The sequence below is a fragment of the Schistocerca cancellata genome, chromosome 7 (genome assembly GCF_023864275.1).
Source record: "Schistocerca cancellata isolate TAMUIC-IGC-003103 chromosome 7, iqSchCanc2.1, whole genome shotgun sequence".
In the NCBI taxonomy this organism is placed as follows: domain Eukaryota; kingdom Metazoa; phylum Arthropoda; class Insecta; order Orthoptera; family Acrididae; genus Schistocerca; species Schistocerca cancellata.
The window spans coordinates 418,692,578-418,712,826 of record NC_064632.1 but is presented as its reverse complement, the minus strand read 5'-3'; the positions used below and the strand labels follow the sequence as shown (position 1 = coordinate 418,712,826).

General features: G+C 43.0%; 1 protein-coding gene across 1 annotated transcript; it reads left to right on the top strand.

The window, feature by feature from the left end:
* Positions 1-714: 714 nt before the first annotated feature.
* Positions 715-7,958, top strand: LOC126092280 (cuticle protein 7-like). The gene is made up of 4 exons (XM_049907797.1): positions 715-764; positions 2,137-2,251; positions 5,606-5,893; positions 7,631-7,958. The coding sequence occupies exons 1-4, from the start codon at positions 753-755 to the stop codon at positions 7,852-7,854; spliced, it is 639 nt and encodes a 212-aa protein (XP_049763754.1). The 5' UTR covers positions 715-752; the 3' UTR covers positions 7,855-7,958.
* The last annotated feature ends 12,291 nt before the right edge of the window (positions 7,959-20,249 follow it).

Sequence of the window (20,249 nt, the reverse complement as noted above, 5' to 3'; positions counted from 1 at the left end):
GTAATAGAGAACTGCCAAAATATATGATCTGCAAGAATAATAAATTTTAGCGATCGTGGCAGTTGGAAATGTATTTAGTGTTCATGTTGCACTTATTTATTTTGAAACTGTAATGTTGGAATTTCGGCTTTTATCTTTTACGTGCTTCAGAATATGTGTCACATTTTAAAATTGTGATGCGCACTAAGGCACAAAATTATCTCTGTCTTCTACTTGAAAATAACTAAAAGATAAAAATGTAATATTGTGTTTTCAAAATGAAAAATTTTAATATTCGAAGGTGACCATGATGTACTTTTTTTTAAAAAAAAAAAATCTTAATCCAATTTTAGTCAGCAAGTTTTAAACTATTAACCATTTATTTCACATTTCAGCATGTTGCTAGTGGCAGATTTTTGTCACTGACTGGCTGCCTGGTTGCCAAAGACTTCACACTGAATGAGGCAGACATCGTATTCTCTTTGATCATTAAGCTGGCGTCTTGGCGAAGTAAAGTCGTAATGCAGCGCAGAGGCCGACTTGGGAAAGAAGATTTGGAGGTGCGTCTGATGCCATTGCCAGAAACTGGACGGGTCGGTTTCGTCATTCTGCGTGTTTCTCAAGGTGAGACTGTGCTCCAGAGCGGGCGCTCTCGGATCACATGTGGCAGTGGTCAGTCGCGTGGGAGGGGCTCTGGTGGACTATATAAGGGGCAGCACTTCGTCTGGAGTCGTCAGTCCCTCCCATCTCGGTCAACTGAAGAAACACTCATCATGGCTTCTCAGGTGAGCGAGGTGCTGCGTTACGAATCTCAACGATAAGATTTCGATACCAGAATCTTTGGGTTAGAAAATAGCTCATCTCATAACAAAGATAGAGAGAGAAATAAGCAGGTTAGGTTACTTTTCACTATCTTACTAACTTGATCACTATCCCTCCGACTAAACAGATTCTTATGAGCAAATGTCGCTTAATACTGAATTAGAGGACGTGCGTATCGTTTGCCGTTTTTAACGGAAGTCTTTTTAGTCATTAGTCTTCGGGCTGGTCCGATGTGGCTCACTACGAATTCGTTTCTTGTGCCAACCTCTTCTTCTCAGACAGTACTTGCACGCTACGTACTCGATTATATGCTGGATGTATTCAGATCTCTCTCTTTCCCTACAGGTCTCTATAGTAACATGGAAGTTATTGCCTGGTGTCTTAACGCATATTCTATGATCATGATGCTTCTTCTTTCCTGTATTTCCGTAGGATCCTTTCTGCGCCGATTCTGTGGAGAGCTTCCTCATTCCTTATAAGTTCACCTAGTTTGAAATATCATACAGCATCACATCTCAGCCGCTTGGATTCGCCTCTTTTCGAGTTTTCCCGCAGTCTTTGCTTGACTCCCATACAATTCTGTGGAACAAAACCGGGGTACAAGGGGATATAATAGTTTCTGAAGTCTCTCTCTTCACTAAATGTGTGCTGAAGTCTCACGTATATCACTAGGTCTGCGCAGGGTCCTCATTCCTCGTCATATCGGTTATACCTGGCTTATAGTCTCAAGAACAAGCATCTGTGCAGTTTTAGAGAAATCTGGAAACCCCTGTAACAAGCTGAGTCTCTCTAACGGTCTGTGGAGCATGTTAGGGTAGTGAAATTTGTTCCGCACTGTTCGCGAAAGCTCGCACATGGATTCCCGTCTGGCGAACTATTTTGAACTGTCACAAGTGAATAAATTTCTCCAAGTTACCAACGAAACTCTGAAGTTTGTAGCGAAGAGATTATTTCCGCGGGTGAATAACAGTATGTGGACACTCTGCAGTAATGAAGATTTGTAGCGGGATAAAGATGTTGCTGAATAGGGGCATGCCTAACATCTTACTGCCGACTGCCTAACATATTGCTGACTGCCGACTTGTATGTCTCTCCCGTTACCCAAAACCTACACAGGCTCAAGTACACAACAGTGTGCGCTATGTAAGAAACAGCTAAACTCTCGTCTTGTTTTTTCTCTGTTAAAGCCGGTAGCGACCTGACACTGTAAACGCCGCAAAAAGCGCGTGTGCCGTACAGGAAACACAAAGTATAAACTATAGCGACGATGGGGGTCACGTTTAGAGCTCTGCTTTTACATTGTTCACATAGTGACAGAAGCTGTGTTTCCCGCAGGCGGTGCTTCTGTGCGTGTGTGCGGCGGTGGGCGTGGCTACAGCGGGCTTCCTCGGCTCGCCGGCCGTCTCCTACTCGGCGGCTCCCGCTGTCCGCGCGGCCCCGGCGCTTCCAGGTAAGGCAGCAGCACCCGTCTGCAAGCTGACACCACTGTCTGCTAACTATGCTTCTTCATAAGTCCTACAACGAAGTTAACTTTGTAAATAATTAATTGAGGCTCCCATTTGACTTGCATATAACGTTTTTATTATAATAGTATTATGATAATAATGTAACACAATGCTGTTTTACATCAGATTGGTGTAACAAATGTTGTTCGACTGTATTACGATTCTCTTGGTACATTCGAAATCCGGATTTTGAATGTACCAAGACTATAGTAACACAGTCAAATATGAATTGTTATATTGATCTGATGCAAAAAGAAATGTATTATCTACAGTGAAACATTACAAACGGAGGTAATGGTTTGATAACGAAAAAATGTTCGAACATGGTTACTAATAAAAGTAGCATGAACAGAGCTGATGGGAACCTTAATTAATGAATTACAAGTATATTCAGTTACTGACCCTGATCCCCCCAAAAAATGTTGCCATTACGTAAAGTTTACTTTTATTTCTTATTTCTTTTTTCTTCGATTTCGGTCATCTGTGCCTTTTTTATGGTTTTTCAGCCCCTACACTGTTTTTTTACTAATTCACTGTGTTTTTTCCTTCTTTCATTTGTCTACACAGTGATGTGCTTTTTTCTCGACCGAACCCCCGAACTTTCTAATCTTGTTTATTAAAATCTGCCCTATGTATAATTTCTGCTTTTGTATCTGTAATTGCTGCTAAGTCCTGTTCCATTTACCTGGACCTATTCATCAGTGTTTTGGCATTTTTGTCGAAATGTCCAAATATTGTTTTTTAGTCAGTCTTCCCCGGTTCCGTCAAACCAAGTGACCATAAAAAGTAACTCTCCTTTCCCTGAGTATGATATAGTTTTCCACTTTGAGAGTGGATTGCATCATTACTTCTTCTCATTTATGTACTCCAACTTTTCTTGGACTAAGTATTTTCCGCAATACCTTCCTTTCCTTTTTCACCACCACCACTTCTTCTCCCTTTTTATTGACGAGCACAAATTCCGCTTCATAAAGACACTCCAGTTTTATGAAAGTGTTGTAGTATTCAACTTTTGATTTTGGCGAGAGTGACTTTTGTTGTAAATATCCTTCGTTAACTGATAAGCTGTCTTTCTTTGCTTCTTTATCTTGATCTTTCCCTGTATTATTTCTTGTGAGCGCACACATTTATTCATTCTGTTGATAGTAACGTATCTTGTGCTACTGGAGATTTCGAGTGTTCGTTACGAATTCTGTGTTCTCGAAAGAAAAACGTGTAAACCACCATATCCCGTGGTCATTTTCAACAGACTGATTTACTCAGTTTCTGTATCGATAATTTCACGTTAGTAGACGTTACAATGGTTTTGTGACAACCTTCTCCAGCGAGCCAGTACTTGTATCCAGACCAGAAGGAGTGTAACATCAAACTGATAAGTAGGCGCATACTGCCTACTTCTTCATAAAATTGGCTCGATTCTACAATAACTGAAATAACACCAGAAATCCTCTCAACTCACACGGTGTCTTAGCATACTTTTATTGGTGATCGACAGGAACTACGGTTTTTCTACCTGACCGAGACCTTCTACGTACTAACTGCACTCCTCTTTTTATGGGGACTGCATTTTAAGGAAACGCGAGTCTGCTTTTTAGACCGTGAATGTATTATAAGACAGCTTTCCTATTTGCTGTCGCTCAACTTATGATTATAATTTACAGTTTAACGACTCGATGATCAAAATTTTAAGAGATTGCACAATTAATCGGTTTACAAATTGAACTTTGCACCATCGCACATTTTCTCGAGCCTTATGAAGTGAAAAGCTTTTTCTCCTGAAGATGTGCCTACCATGATGTGAAACTGGCTGTCTTGTTTGATAAGGGACCTCTATACACCTGATACGACCTTAAAATTTTTTTATTCATTTTTGAAAGAAATTTTAAACGATTTTTTAAGATTACCTTAGTGAATTTTGGGAAAGTTAGACAGTTACATGTTCTGTAGTTACATGTTCCATAGATCATTTGAATGATTCTTTTATCGAAATGATGTGGAATGAGACAGTATACAAAAGACATTTTAAGTTTTTGGGCAAATGATCAAAAATTTTTAATTCCGGCCTTTGGAACTCCCCTGTGCCCTTTAAATAGTAGCTTTAATGATGAGTGATAAGGATACTTTTCCCCTCTCGTGTTGGAGGTATCCACTGTTTTTGTCAGATTGTGTTAGATTATTTATGGCTCTGAGCACTATGGGACTCAACATCTTAGGTCATAAGTCCCCTAGAACTTAGAACTACTTAAAACTAACTAACCTAAGGACATCACACACACCCATGCCCGAGGCAGGATTCGAACCTGCGACCGTAACAGTCCCGCGGTTCCGGACTGCAGCGCCAGAACCGCTAGACCACCGCGGCCGGCTTAGATTATTTATCACTCATTTCATCAGCGAATATATGTGTATTGTGTTGGTACAGTTAGAATGACTAGCTCTTGCACAGGTACATACATGAAGACCGTGGGTAAACACCTCAGGCTATTCTTACTACTCGCTGCTGAGCAATGTATGGTTTCTCTGTAAGTGATGAGCTACTCAAGTAAATTATTCCTCACGGCATTAATGAATGGAAATAAGCAAATAATGGCAGGTGGTTGACAAGTTTGTTTGCAAGATTAGCAATTATACGAAGAGCAAAAGTAGCGGAACTCAATTATTTGAGAAGCTCAGTAATATGCTTCTCAAACAATTAATTTCCATTTGGTTTCCTCCTCCTTTTCCGACTGAATCAGTCCTTTTGTCAGTCAGTGCATAAAGGGCCTAATTATAGGGAAGTACATCTACATCTATGTGATTACTCTGCTATTCACAATAAAGTGCCTGCCAGAGGGTTTAATGAACCAACTTCAACCTGTCTCTCTAGCGTTCCACTGTCGAACGGCACGCGGGGAAGACGAGCACTTAAATTTTTCCGTGGGAGCCTTGATTTCTCTTATTTTATCATGATGATCATTTCTCCCTATGTCGGTGGGTGCCAACAGACTGTTTTCGCACTCGGAGGAGAAAAGTGATGATTGAAATTTCATGAGAAGATCCCGTCGCAACGAGAAACGCCTTTGTTTTAATGATTGCCACTCTAATTCACGTATCATGTCTGTCACACTATCTCCCTTATTTCGCGATAATATAAAACGTCACTGGCTCAGCTTCCTTCCCTCCTTGTAATAGTTATTTTTATGGTCCACTGTTGTGTTCTGGAGGGCTGGTCAACAAGCACTGAGGGAGCAACAGTAACGGTAGTTGATCACCGGCACGCGCAGTGAGTAGCCTCGACTAATCCTCACCGTTGCCGACAGGAGCGCTGGCGGCGGCCAGGGCTGACGCGGACTACGACCCGAACCCGCAGTACAGCTTCAGCTACAGCGTGAGCGACGCGCTGACGGGCGACGCCAAGCAGCAGCAGGAGAGCCGCAGCGGCGACGCCGTGCAGGGCAGCTACAGCGTCGTCGAGCCGGACGGCGCCGTCCGCACCGTGCAGTACTCGGCCGCGCCCGGCGCCGGCTTCAACGCCGTCGTCTCCCGCTCCGGCGGCGCGCCACCGCCTCCCGCGCCCGCCAGGGTCGCCGCACCCGCGCCCCTGCCCGGTCAGTACCACTCCGGCGTCGCCGTAGTTGCTGAGATGTAAAGTCACCTAATGAACGAAATAACATCTTAAAGAGTATCAAACCACTTATCTTTAAATCTTCTGGGTTGTTGGGTCGCTTCATATTTCTTCTAAACGATCGACGTCTCGAACAATCTGCTGAGATCTTCTTCAGGATCACTTTCATACGCAAAGTGAACTTAGTACATACCCTAGAAAAGCGTTAGGGTACCATTATTGTTTAGTATACACGTACACTGTGGTCGGAAACAGTATGGAAAGTTTGTAACCGTGTTGCAGCATAGTTTATACTAATAAATGAATTCGAAAATTTGCCCTCTTTCTCAGTTACTTAGCATCAAAGTTAGCCAATCAGGCCTTTGCGACCGCAAATTCAAGCAACCCGCCATAGACTGTATCGTCATTCGTATTCTCCCTTTGGTTTTCTAAAACCGAACAAGAGAGCGACACAAAATCTGGAATGGAACGGTATTAAGGAGCAAACCCGAGCCAGAGGCTGAGCAGTCGCGCCTCCTATGATCTTCTCTGTGACAACAACTGACGCTGTTGCATCTGATGGACCACTTGAATTCGAGCTCGCAATGTCCACATTGCCGAGATTAAATGATAATTAACTTTGAAACGGTGCAAAGTATCGACTTTTATTCGAAACAATTATTTCTCTGTACATCATACCCTGTAAAACCCTACAAGCTTTCTAGACTGTTTTCGACCACTCTGTAGACCTTCAGTTCAAACACCGCCAAAACCATTTGACTCATCATTATTCTTTTTTCAGCCAGATGAATTGTGCGAAAGTCTTCACCAAACTACGAATTGTCTCGTTTCATAGCAATAATAGATATGGCAGGTAGGATGCAAATGGGAGTGTTAAGGTGCCGAACTCAAGTAATGGATTAGGAAAGGAATGTGGTCAGTAAAAGTTAAATAAGTGAGTAAGGCAAGATGTTGATAGCACCGGTTACACAATTTGTTCAATATGAGCACCAAAGACGTAGACCAAATGCTGCACAGCACCAAATTTTCACCTGGTGGCCAAAATTGGAACTAACGTTTTTCATACAACCAATCCTGTTGGAGGAACATCCGCAACTGAGCATTATAGCACAGGTTGAAAATACCGCATCAGTTGTAAATTTCTGTTATGATCAAGACCTATTTCGGGCTCTCATACACCCATCTTCAGGTGTCGCAACTGTGCTGTGGCCCCCCGAGCGCCGGAATGGACGTGTTCTAGGGGTGTGCTACCTCTGAGCGCAGAACAGGGGGGTAGCACAGAATAGGTAGCACACCCGCACTAGTACACGTCCAAGAAATTTACAACTGATGCGGTATTTTCAACGTCTGGTAATTTTTTTCAGCTTTAATCGTTTCCGAATCGGTTTGCGTTGACGCACTAGCATGTCTGCCAAGTTTTTTCTGCCATCCGACGATTACAGCCCACACTGGAATTCCGTGAGTTTCTTTACTTTAATATCTTTCTCTTGGTCACATGTTAGTTCACTAAAACTGATAACCGGTTTCGACTCGATTACAAGAGACTGGTGATGGCAGCAAAGCCGAAATCGGTTAGCAATTTCAATAATTTAACACATAACTAAGACATAGACTTTTACTATCTAATCCGGTACACAGGTCGCCGGCGTCTTACGGAGGTGAAACCGGCCTCATTCCGCGCCTTAGTCTTACATTCGCCTTGCTTGTCGTGGTGTTGCAGGCCGCCTGGTGCCGCTGCCCGCCGCCCTGCCGCGGTTGGCGCCTCTGCCGCCCCCCGCCGCCCCCGCGGTCGTCATCGCCAAGGCTCCCGTACTGTTCGCCGCCCCCGCAGTAGTCGCTGCCCCCGCCAAGGCCGCCCCGCCGCCACCAGCCGCGCTGTACGGCGCGCCAATCAAGAGCTCGCACACTGCCGTCACCACGTCACACGCCAGCTACCAGTACTAAGGAGCACCGTCCCGTGTTGTCTGTAAATACATCGTAGCAGCCGTTAAGTTGAAACATATTGTGCAAACTATTTAAAAACTCTAATAAAAACAAGGAATTTCCTTCCTTTGAATATATGTCTCTGTTTTTTTAACAAACTAAATAGCAACCAATTTCCTTGCAGACTGATTAATATATAACTCACAAGCTACACAGTGGGTATAAAAAAGTTTCAGTTCGAAACCCCTACACTCGAGAATCGGTGTGCCAAGTAAGCAAAATCTCCGTGAGCATTGAGGTAATTATCCCACCGACATACCAGGCTGATGCTACCCATTTGGTAAAGCACTGTGTCCTGCTGCGTGACGAAGTCAGTGCTGTCTCATTGTTCGACAACAGTCGCCGATCCTTGAAGGCCTTTTAAGGGACCATACGCGTGATAATCACATGGGTAGACATCAGGATTATAAGATGGGTGCTTTCGTGTCTCCCACTTGAGTTGGCGTAACTTCAGAGTTATGAAATTTGCGATGTGTGCGTTATCATGATACAGCAACGCCACTTGGCGCACCATTCCTCAACGGTAGTTGTCGACAGGTGTCCGATGAAGTCTACCCGTGTTTGTTCGTTCGGCAGCAACGAAAAGAAAAACAGCACGTTGGTACTGTTTGGACGCATTTGGTAATAACGTCACCACATTTGTCTCACGCACATCGGTAACATACACTACTGGCCATTAAAATTGCTACACCAAGAATAAATGCAGATGACAAACGGGTATTCATTGGACAAATATATTATACTAGAACTGACGTGTCATTACATTTTCACGCAATTTGGGTGCATAGATCCTGAGAAATCAGTACCCAGAACAGTCACCTCTGGCCATAATAACGGCCTTGTTACGCCTGGGCATTGAGTCAAACAGAGCTTGGATGGAGTGTTCAGGTACAGCTGCCCATGCAGCTTCAACACGATACCACAGTTCATCAAGAGTAGTGACTGGCGTATTGTCACGAGTCAGTTGCTCGGCCACCATTGACCAGACGTTTTCACTTGGTGAGAGATCTGGAGAATGTGCTGGCCAGAGCAGCAGTCTGTATCCAGAAAGGCTCGTACAGGACCTGCAACATGCGGTCGTGCATTATCCTGCTGAAATATAGGGTTTCGCAGGGATCGAATGAAGGGTAGAGCCACGGGTCGTAACACATCTGAAATGTAACGTCCACTGTTCAAAGTGCCGTCAATGCGAACAAGAGGTGACCAAGACGTGAAACCAATGGCACCCCATACCATCACGCCAGGTAATACGCCAGTATGGCGATGACGAATACACGCTTCCAATGTGGGTTCACCGCGATGTCGCCAAATACGGATGCGACCATCATGATGCTGTAAACAGAACCTGGATTCATCAAAATAATGAAGTTTTGACATTCGTGCACCCAAGTTCGTTGTTGAGAACACCTTCGCAGGCGCTCCTGTCTGTGATGCAACGTCAAGGGTAGCCGCAACCATGGTCTCCGAGCTGATAGTCCATGCTACTGCAAAGGGTCGTCGAACTGTTCTTGCAGATGGTTGTTGTCTTACAAACGTCCCCGTCTATTGACTCCGGGATCGAGATGTGGCTATACGATCCGTTACAGCCATGTGGATGAGATGCCTGTCATCTCGACTGCTAGTGATACGAGGCCGTTGGGATCCAGCACGGCGTTCCGTACTACCCTCCTGAACCCATCGATTCCTTATTCTGCTAACAGTCATTGGATCTCGACCAACGCGAGCAGAAATGTCGCGATACGATACACCGGAATCGCGATATGCTACACTCCGACCTTTATCAAAGTCGGAAACGTGATGGTACTCATTTCTCCTCCTTACACGAGGCATCACAACAACGTTTCACCAGGCAACGCCGGTCAACTGCTGTTTGTGTATGAGAAATCGGGTGGAAACTTTCCTCATGTCAGCACGTTGTAGATGTCGTCACCGGCGCCAACCTTGTCTGAATGCTCTGAAAAGCTAATCATTCGCATATCACAGCATATTCTTCCTGTCGGTTAAATTTCGCGTATGGAGCACGTCACCTTCGTGGTGTAGCAATTTTAATGGCCAGAGGTGTGAAATATACACTATCGACAACTATGTTCCACATCTCTGACACATTGGTGGCCCTTCTTGCCGTAAGAGAAAAGCATATGCTAATGGACAATGTTCCCTTCTGTGCCTTGCAAGGGCTGCTTCCTCAGCTCGTTGTAATCAGAGCGAGGTCTCACTGACAGCAGCCTAATGTTCTTCATTTTAAGTTCCTGTCGGCTGCAGGAAGTCACCTCACTAAAATATTAGTGTTCCTTAATTGCTTCCACTGTGCCAACAACACATTGCCTTTCAGGGCCCCCATAAGAGCTGATTACCTGCAGGGATACAGAGCAGCGAGCATATGGAAGGAATCAAGCATTTTTTTGTTGCGTCAACGAGTTTATTTCCCCGTGTCGCTATGAGCTCTGGAATCCAACTGAAAAAATTCTCTCTCTCTCCTATCTAATAAAATGAGAGCGTCGAGGGCATCTTGCACCCTCCCATCTGCTTGATACATATGACCAATAGTAATAAGTATACTTGGAGACCATAGCACGTCCTGAATTTCTTGCCATGACGTCATCTCATCTGATCAATTGGTCTCAGCGTAGCAAACAATTCCTCATAATAAAAGGGTGACAGGATATCTATGATAAGACTAGCTGGTGATATTGCCATCTACAGTGAATGTGAAGAAGAATTAGAGTACAAAATAAGGAGTGAGAGTATAGAATACGGAGTACAGAATACAGACTGAGAGTACAGATTATAGATTGAGAGTAAACCGGGAAGTAGACAAATGTAATGAGATGTAGAAGAAATTAAAATGACCAGATATTAACTTTTTGAAAATATGTGATCACGAATAAGTTAAGAAGTAACGAACGAAGCAAGGAGGACGTGAAGAGCAGACTAGGACATGTAAAGAGGGAAGTTCTGGTGAAGAAAAGTCGACTGGTAGCAAACATGACCTATAATTTGTGGAAGTAATTTCTAAGAAGGTACGTCTGAAGCCGAGCATTGCATGGTTTTCTTGGGTCTTTAATTAACTTGATGATGATGTCACCTATAGTCAGTTGATTAAGGGTAATATTTCCCATCTTTGAGAAGTCCTCTCGAATATTTGGGATGCCGGGGTGACTGTTAAGCTGCCCAAGATTAGACTTGCTAAGAAATAGGTGTCCTTTCGGACCTATTTAATTTCCGGGGAGGGCCTTAGGATTGATCAGGAACGAATTAACGTATTGAGGAAATTTCCTCAGTCTCGAAGTAGGAAGGAGATAGCCAGATTTATAGGGGTGACAAATTATTTTCCCAGTTTTGTCCCTGGTTTCGCCCAATTGGTCGATCCCCTGAGTAAACTACGTAGGAAGGGGAAGAAATTTGTCTGGGGTGAGAAGTTGTCTGGTCCTGAGGTGAATTACTCCGTTTATGAATGCGAGGCGCTAGCTGTGCTTTTCGCCTTAGAGAAGTTTCAGTTCTATCTTAAGCATAGGGAGTTCGATCTCGAGGAGGACAATCAGGCCCTAAGTTCGGTATTGGCTCGACCCAGGAAAAGTGGTAGGATTTCCAGGTAGGCGGTCCGTATCTCCACGTTTCATTTCAAGGTGCGACACATAAAAGGATCTGACAACCAAGTCGCTGACGCCCTCAGTCCTATGTTTCAGGAGGAGGGGCTGTGGAGAATAATGGCTTTAGTGAGTCTCACCCGGTTGTGTCTACCTTTTTAGCTAAAGTTTCCCAGTTGTCTGTCGATAGCTAGTATGAAAATCCAATCCGATAAGAGGTTGAAAAGAGGCAGATTGGTAAAAGAAACATCCGAAAAATCTGGTGTGTTTGTGTCTACGTGCACTTTGACGGAGACATCTGCCTGCTGTATCTAAAAGTCGGTTAAGATTGATATCCGCCAATAATTTCAGTGTAGGGCTAAACAGAACAGAAATAATTGTAGTCATCATCGTAATTAGTTCCTTTCAGTAGAATCTACACAGATAGTGAGCTCACGTTCAACTCCAATTTGTTAACCTCCATTACTGGAACACAGTTGCTGAAATGGTTATTTTATATGTCCTTTTCTGTGTGTTTGACAAGACAACGTGGTGTCGTTTCCTATGAGTCGAAAGTGTTCTCATTGTATTGGTGGCCCGTATGCATGTTAATTAAAATTTTCCGAATGTATGTAAACCAATGCTCATGAAGTTATCACTGACGTAGAGGTTTGCACAAATCTCTTTGTTACGACGTTACTTTTGTTAAATTCTAGTCCTGATGACGACAACCAGAGTCTGTTGAAACCGGTCTTTGTGAAATAAAATAAGTATACCAAGCTATCTTGCGTGCAGAAGATTTTCCTATTGACAAAAGAAATTCACTTGATATAAATTTAAATTAGAGCCACAGAGATTGTTGCAGGTAGTCGCAATAGACTTTGCTTCAATAACTGATAATCGATTATGGAATTATATTACAATCGCACGCACAATTCGTGATGTATGTCATCGTTCACGGAACCCATTGGCACCCTATGATTTGGAGCTGGTCAGAAAATCTAAACCAGTGGTTCCTTAGAAATTCTGACGTTGCCGGATGTCTGATGTAGATTGCTTCATTTGCGTTGTAGGATGTGGAATTGTAGGGTTCTTTCTGGATATGCGCGCTCAGGAAACTACTCGGGTGACAGAGTATCAGCGGTGATCATAATGTTTTAACTATCAAAGTGGCAAAATTAAGTTGCTTTCACGATACTAGTCCTTCACTGATATTCACCCATCAATCGGACATATCTTTCCCAATTGTGGATGGCTCAGTGGAGACCTTGGTTGTCGATTTCTGCATTTCGGCTGTTCAGATTTAGTTCCACATCAAACAGCACCTAGTCGTATTTCTAGGAATGGCTACCACGGAGTGGTTCCTTTGTCAGGGAAGGAGGGAAAGTCACTGAGTGCCGTGACAAGTGAATATGGGAGGCAACTCAAATTTGGCAGCCCAAGGAAGCAGCGTCTCTGACTGCGTCTTGTGCTGAAGGACCTAGGGCGCTGTCGTGAAGCAGAAAGATTCACTTCCACACTTGCCTGTGATACCGCTTCACTGCGCCCGGTAACGTCGTCAGAAGATTTCTGTTGTATGCTCCTGTGACGGTAACCTTTCGGCGATGGTGAATCTACAAGTTTTCACTGTTTGATTTGCTCCTTTGTCTCATGGTCATAGTGACACTCCCAGCTGCTGCCCACGGATGGAGACTTTTGTCATCTACATCTACATGACTACCGTGCTATTCAAAATTAAATTAAGTGCCTGGCAGAGGGTTCTTGGAACTATTATCATAATATTTCTCTAAAATATTTTCACGCTGAGGGGAGAGAGTCTGAGATTGAAATTCTGTGAAAAGATGTCACTGCAATGAAAACTCATTTGTTTGAATGACTGCCATTTCAAATCGTTTACCGTATCTGCGACACTCTCTCCTCCGCTATTTCACGATAAGCGAAAGCGAGCTGCCCTTCATTGGACTTTTTCGATGTGCTCCGTCAATCTTATCTGTTAAGGCTCACATCGTGCACAATAATGTATACCAGTGCTGCAGATATGCTCGTAAAAATAAACAAAAAGGATAATAATGTAAATAAACTTTTTCACGGCGATAGTTGAAAGATTATTAGTAACTCACGTAACTGCAGTGTCCTTCTGACGGTATTTAATGCCACAGGAAACCCTCTCTTTGACCGATGAGCCGCGGAGAAGAAATAGGATACAGTGTCCTGCAAAATAAAAAGTGGAAATGCAAACATGATAGCAAACTGCAACTCACTTATTTCAAATAACAGCATTCACAACACAAACAAGGGAGGAAAGAAGTTGCGATGGCCAGTGGCAGGAATCCAAAATGATCTGTACATATACATTCAAATTAATAGAACACGTTATACCTAAAAAGAAAAGAAAGACAACTTAACTTTCTTCCTGTGCCATCTGTATGCAATTTCATTTCCCTATTACTACTCTCAGAACGTAAGCTAAGTAACATCTTCTTATCACTCGGTACTGTTGCTCTTGAAGTCTGCATCCGAGCTGTGGCCGACCAGCGATGGGTGGCTGGTTAAGGCAGCTTTGACACAGGGCGCTGAACTCTTGTCTTCCTGAAGATGCGGCAGTGGCCGCTGTTTCCATTGGCGCTCGAGTCAGCGCCATCTTGGTGCTGTTTCAAAAAAATGTTCAAATGTGTGTGAAATCTTATGGGACCTATCTGCTAAGGTCATCAGTTCCTAAGCTTACACACTGCTTAACCTAAATTATCCTAAGGACACACACACACACACACACCCATGCCCGAGGGAGGACTCGAACCTCCGCCGGAACCGGTGGTGTTTCGCAGCTCTGCGCTGGTGGTGTGTAGTCGATTCTTTAGGACTGCGCACACGTGGTGCTTGAATCCGTATGATGAAGCTGGAAATAAGTAACACAACATGTTACTTAGCGGTCGACTCCATGTAGAGGGATGTCTCATTCGTCTTGCTGTTTCAGCATCTTGATGTTTTTAGTCGTTGACTTTTCTGGTTGCCAACGTTTGCATTTTTTTGAAGGCTCAGTCGAACCATATGATTAAAAATCTATAAAAATATCTTTTATATTTTGGTATTTTCATTGTCTTCTCATGTTCCATAGGTAAGTTAGAAACCGTAATTTCTCTGTGTGTCACAGATAATAGACGGAGTGCGCTGTGTGCGCGACTATCTATATGGTGGCAGATCTCTTGCAGGCATGGAATGGCTTAAAGTATGGAGCCGTGACAGTAGTTGCGTGAAATGGTTTGTCGCGGATGTCTTTGATATACTATTAGTTTACTAGTTTTGCTAACATTTGCGACCGTTCGACATAGAATACTGTGCTCCACAGCTTTATACATGTTAGCTACAATCACACCCAAACTTCTGGATCTGATGTATGTGGAGGCAGGATCCATAAGGCTGTTATTACATCACTGACTGGTGGAGTTGACAGAAGTGCTTAAAAAGAACGAAAATAATTTCAGGACATTTTGCTGCGTCAAATAAGTTGGTAATTTAATGCTATCGAATTGCTCTGTCGCTATCATCAGAAGTCACTTGTACATCGCGTGTGCTGTGTACAGTTGGCCGAATTATGTGACGGAGACATCAAGAAGTCACGGTTGCTCCTTACGATACCAGAAATTACGTCTCTGTCTGTGATGGGGCTTCATTAGTGGAGCTCCATTAGTGGCGATGTTGATTTCGACAGATGATGAACAACTCACAAAAATCCTGAAGCTTTCCACATTTTTAACGAACTTTAATTATCGCTTGTATAACAGCAAATAATTCCTGACGATGGCGACGTAGAAAGACGGCTAAAGCTTGAGATTATATAACAAATCTGACGAGAGGAAATGTGTGAAAACCTAATTCAAAATGTTCCCACGAAAAACTAAGTTCCCAAGGTAGAAAATTATTTCCGGTTCGGAAGTTTGACAATATTAATATAATAAGATAATACATAATAATTTTTAGAGTTAACTGAGTAGTCAGCAGAAAGCATTTGGCTCTAGGAAGAAAACTGTGAAGGATTCGGTACCACAAACTCAACAGTAATGTGAGAACCCATTTTCTTCATAAATATGTGGTTTGCAACAGAGTGAGCACTAGGAAAGAACTTCCTTAGTTCAAGATTAAAGTTAGGAAATTCCTTTGAAAGCTAACAGAGCTTCACAAGAATTTCTAACAAACAAACGATGAATGGCACGAGAACGCGTGTAAGAACACTTTTGTTTGAAGTGATATGATAGTGTGAAAACAAAACCTTATTCGGTGAAATACTGAGATAATTTCAAACTGCATCAATGTAGCTAAAACATCTACTCATCTATAGTGAATACACTGACGCTAAAACGATCACTAAATTATGTAATAATTAACAGAACCAAAGTGTGTAACTGTATCTCCCTTCATCATCAGATACAAGAATAAATGATAGAAATTGATATCTTTTAGAGGCAGGAATAGTAGTGCAGTTTTATCCAATGAAATTGGTTCGGAAGATAGAATTTTTTATTTGGCACTTACATTCATCATTTATTTTAGTGTCAGTGTAATCAGTGATGAGAATATGGGTGATCACATGATTTAGATACATTGACAGACATAGATTGAAAATATCTCAGGATGTTGTCGGGTGAGATTGGTCGCTGTTGGTTAACAGCGCCCTTGCTGACGAATAACCATGTAACTATACAGCACAACAAAATTAAACAATCACTTTTTGGAAACCACGTAATTGTTTCCTCTTGCGACGCATAAGTATGAATTTTTGCTGGAAGGTGGCTACAAAATTCTTCTCCAATGGAGCAAAAACTTGGCGTACTGCAACGTCACGCGCGGGATCGACGACTTTTCGAACAACAAAATTCCGACACAAGTGGAAAAAGGCCACAGCTCAGAAGTTCATGTCGGGTGTAATGTCGATCCCTGATGTCACATTGGTATCAAATGTTGCTACAGTTCGGTCTAACGCCATCTTGGACATCTCACACGAGAAGAATGTTGTTACACCCCCTCTTACCCAGGTCTCAAGCCTTCTATTGACGACACCGTGATGGTCAGAACAGCGTCATTCGTTGTTGAAATCATGCGGTTTTCTTCTGGATGGTCAAGGGCAACTTTTCAGACATAATCTTTTCCACTCCATTAGCTCGCTGATGCAATAGCCGTTACAAGTTATTTAAAAAAGAAACTAGCCATGGTTGCAAAATAACGATTATTTAATAGAGAGTTTTATCCTTTTGGGTTCATCAGTTTATATAGCATTCTGCAAATAAGCGTTCGTCAGAATCGCACTAGATAAACTGTGGACCTTAAAGGATCTACAAGGATCCACAGACGTACAAGCACAGAAATAAGACACGCTAACAAATCTGAACAAATGTGGTATTATCTTTGTATACAGCAGTAGTTTCCTCAAAACAGCAATTTTTTCCACGTACCTTTGTTGAGCATGAGCTGAGTGGTGCCTCAGCTGCTCTACCGAATGCGGGCATGCAACGCCTTGAACACCTCCTTGGGTGGGGTTGCCTGCCCTCAGGTATTAGAGCGGCAGTGAAGCACTAGTCTTATGAATGGGTGTCGAAGTCTCTGCGCAGATACAATTTTAAAGAGCTCAGCAAGAAACGTGGGTGTTGCCGAACAGGGGCGTAGCAGAGGGGCACTTTACCGTTTTATACGCGCACATGTCAATGTTGCGCACTCTCCCACCACCTCCTCATGTGATCACGCCACAGGAGAGCGCGAAACATAATGAATGATATATCGCGAACATCATTTTCTGCTTCAGAACACGTTCAACTTACGTCAAATGATTCTGAAGCCTTTTATTGTGCATTTTTCTAGTTGTCAAAAAAAAAAAAAAGGTTCAACTGGCTCTGAGCACTATGGGACTTAACATCTATGGTCATCACTCCCCTAGAACTTAGAACTACTTAAACCGAACTAACCTGAGGAAACCACACAACACCCAGTCATCACGAGGCAGAGAAAATCCCTGACCCCACCGGGAATCAAACCCGGGAACCCGGGCGCGGGAAGCGAGAACGCTACCGCACGACCACAAGCTGCGGACCTGGTTTTCCCCTTTAAGTATTTCCTCTCGGCTCTTGTACATACTGTATATTTCCCTTCTATCCTTATAGATTTCCCCCTATATTTTCAGAATTTCGAACGTCTTGCACCATTTCACATTGTTGAACATTTCCTATGAACGTGTCTTTATTTTCCTTTAGTCTTGCTTCCAATATCAACTGCAACGCCAGAACTGCCTCTCTTGTGCCTTTACCATTCCTAAAGCCAAACGGATGTTTATCTGACACAACCTCAATTATCTTGTGCATTTTTCAGTATATTATTCGTGTCAGCAGCTTGGACGCATGAGCTGTTAAGCTGATTGTGAGATAATTCTCGCACTTGTCAGTTCTTGCAGCCTCCGGAAATGTGTGAATGATGCTTTTCCGAATGTAAGATGGTATGTCGCCAGACTCGTACATTCCATATGCCAACGTGAATTGTCGTTTTGTTGTAGCTTCCCCAGTGATTTTAGAAATTCTGATGGAATGTTATCTTTCCCTTCTGCCTTTCGCCAGTGCTGGTTATTAATCAAAGTTTAAGCAGTGGCGGGTTTCGAACCCGGGACCGACAACGTTTTGATTATTAGTCAAAGACGCTATTCCTAGACCACGCGAGAAATTTAGTAAGCATAAAAAGAGATTACAGTATAAGAAACTTTGTGCAGTGTGTTGGGCGTAGTTAGTATTCACAGATTGAAAGATCAACACTTCGTGATGAAAGACGTCAAAAAAATAGTCACATTTCAAGTGACATGGCGGCTTTATCATTTTGAAATTTATTGTAGCTTCATTTCGTCTTCACTTTGCAAAAGAACTGTATGCTGTCACCAGTTCCGACGGGCACTGTGTGAGAGATAATAATCGCGTCTCGTCTTTGATAATTTTTGCATTAAATACGGCTTACAGAGAAGAAGTTATAATTTGAGACACTCAAACAGTATTAGTGATCCCGTTTAGAGACATTCCGACCGCTCCATGAGCTGAGACACTACATCTTTACTGTTACTGAAAGAGTCTACAGAAGTTGACAGCTCCTGAGGTCCTAGCTATTTGGCAACACTCAGCGTTATGTTCCTGCTAGATATCTCTGGATGAACATAACAGTCATTTTTCTCCCTTCCTGCGGCATTCTAAGTTACCCATGTAGGATGGACAAGGCAAGTATTTGGATTGGTGACTGGTATTCTTATGTTGTAGGTTATAGATCATGCACGAAGGCTTATTCTTAACTGCGATAAGCACTGTTTACCCTTCCTTTCTTACAGAAGATGCAAAATGCTCGCAATCAGATGAGAATGACGATAAATTCGTGCCAGAGCCATTAACGAGGCAAAGTCCTCACGGTGCTCCATGTGGCAACCACTAACAAGAGCGCGGGGAAGCCAGTCCTTACCAAGTCCACGAGCTTCATCATCGCGACTATTAGACGCAGGACAGAGTCAAGATTGAAATTGTGGTGTCACCGCCAGACACCACACTAGCTAGGTGGTAGACTTTAAATCGGCCGCGGTCCGTTAGTATACGTCGGACCCGCATGTCGCCACTATCAGTGATTGCAGACCGAGCGCCGCGAGACGGCAGGTCTAGAGAGACTTCCTAGCACTCGCCCCAGTTGTACAGCCGACTTTTCTAGCGATGGTTCACTGACAAAATACGCTCTCATTTACCGAGACGATAGTTAGCATAGCCTTCAGCTACGTCATTTTCTACGACCGAGCAAGGCGCCATTACCAGTTACTATTGATGCTGTAAAACATGTACCGTCAAGAGCGACGTTCACCATTTATGGATTAAAGTTAAGTATTCCACCAGCTACGTCAGTTTTTTCTACAGTCTAATTTTCTTGTCCTGTTACAGACCTCACGCCAGCCTGCGTGAGCTACAACGCGTGCCTTTCGGCTTCCTCTCATACCGGTGTTAGCTCTCCTGCCAACCCACAACATAAATTTAACGGAGTAGGGTACCAAGGCGCGGTCCTAGTCAAGCTAGGCGTCACACTACGAGCGCTCATTGGGACTCACTTTCTTGGTCAATATGCAGCACGGTTCCCTTGTGAACCAATGGCTGATCTCGTGTAATTTATTTCAGACTCTTGTTCTGATGATCAAAGGGTATGCTGATGATATTGTAACACACTTCAATGTGAAATAAGCCGGAACTGAAAAGCGGGTACATAAACAAGAGATAAACTCACTGTCAATTAGTTTCAATGCCTGAGTTTTCTGACAAACGGTTCACTAACTTCTTCCACCTGGTTTGGAGTCTATTCCACAGGATTTACAGGACTGGAAATGTATCTTTTCCGAAATTTGTAATGCCCAAACATCAACTGGAAGTGAGAAAAAAGTAGTTGTCTTTCTGAGATGGGTTTTGTTTGAATTTCATACAAAAATAACTGTAAGTAATAACTTACTTAGTCACATACCTTAACAGTCAGAAATAAAGATTGGCTCAAATAGCTTTAGAAAATATAACTACGAAAATTTTTGAGAATGTTTATGAGTTGGGCATGAGGTCTAGCAGTTGAAATTGAGTTAGTAAGAAGTTTCAAGCAACAACTGCCATCTTGTGAAGAGTAACAACGATTTGTAGTGTCACAAGGTCAAGTTTTGCACCCGGGTTGTAGGTGTAGCGTCTTTGGTTAGCAAACAAAACGTCATGTATTCTGGCTTGGTAAAAGCGGTAAAACTATTGACAAATGTTTCGTAAC

What these genes read in the sequence shown, in the direction of transcription:
- LOC126092280 (XM_049907797.1), top strand. An exon ending in CGCGGCCCCGGCGCTTCCAG is followed by an intron (nt 2,252 to 5,605) that starts GTAAGGCAGCAG and finishes CGTTGCCGACAG; the next exon opens with GAGCGCTGGCGGCGGCCAGG. An exon ending in CGCACCCGCGCCCCTGCCCG is followed by an intron (nt 5,894 to 7,630) that starts GTCAGTACCACT and finishes GTGGTGTTGCAG; the next exon opens with GCCGCCTGGTGCCGCTGCCC.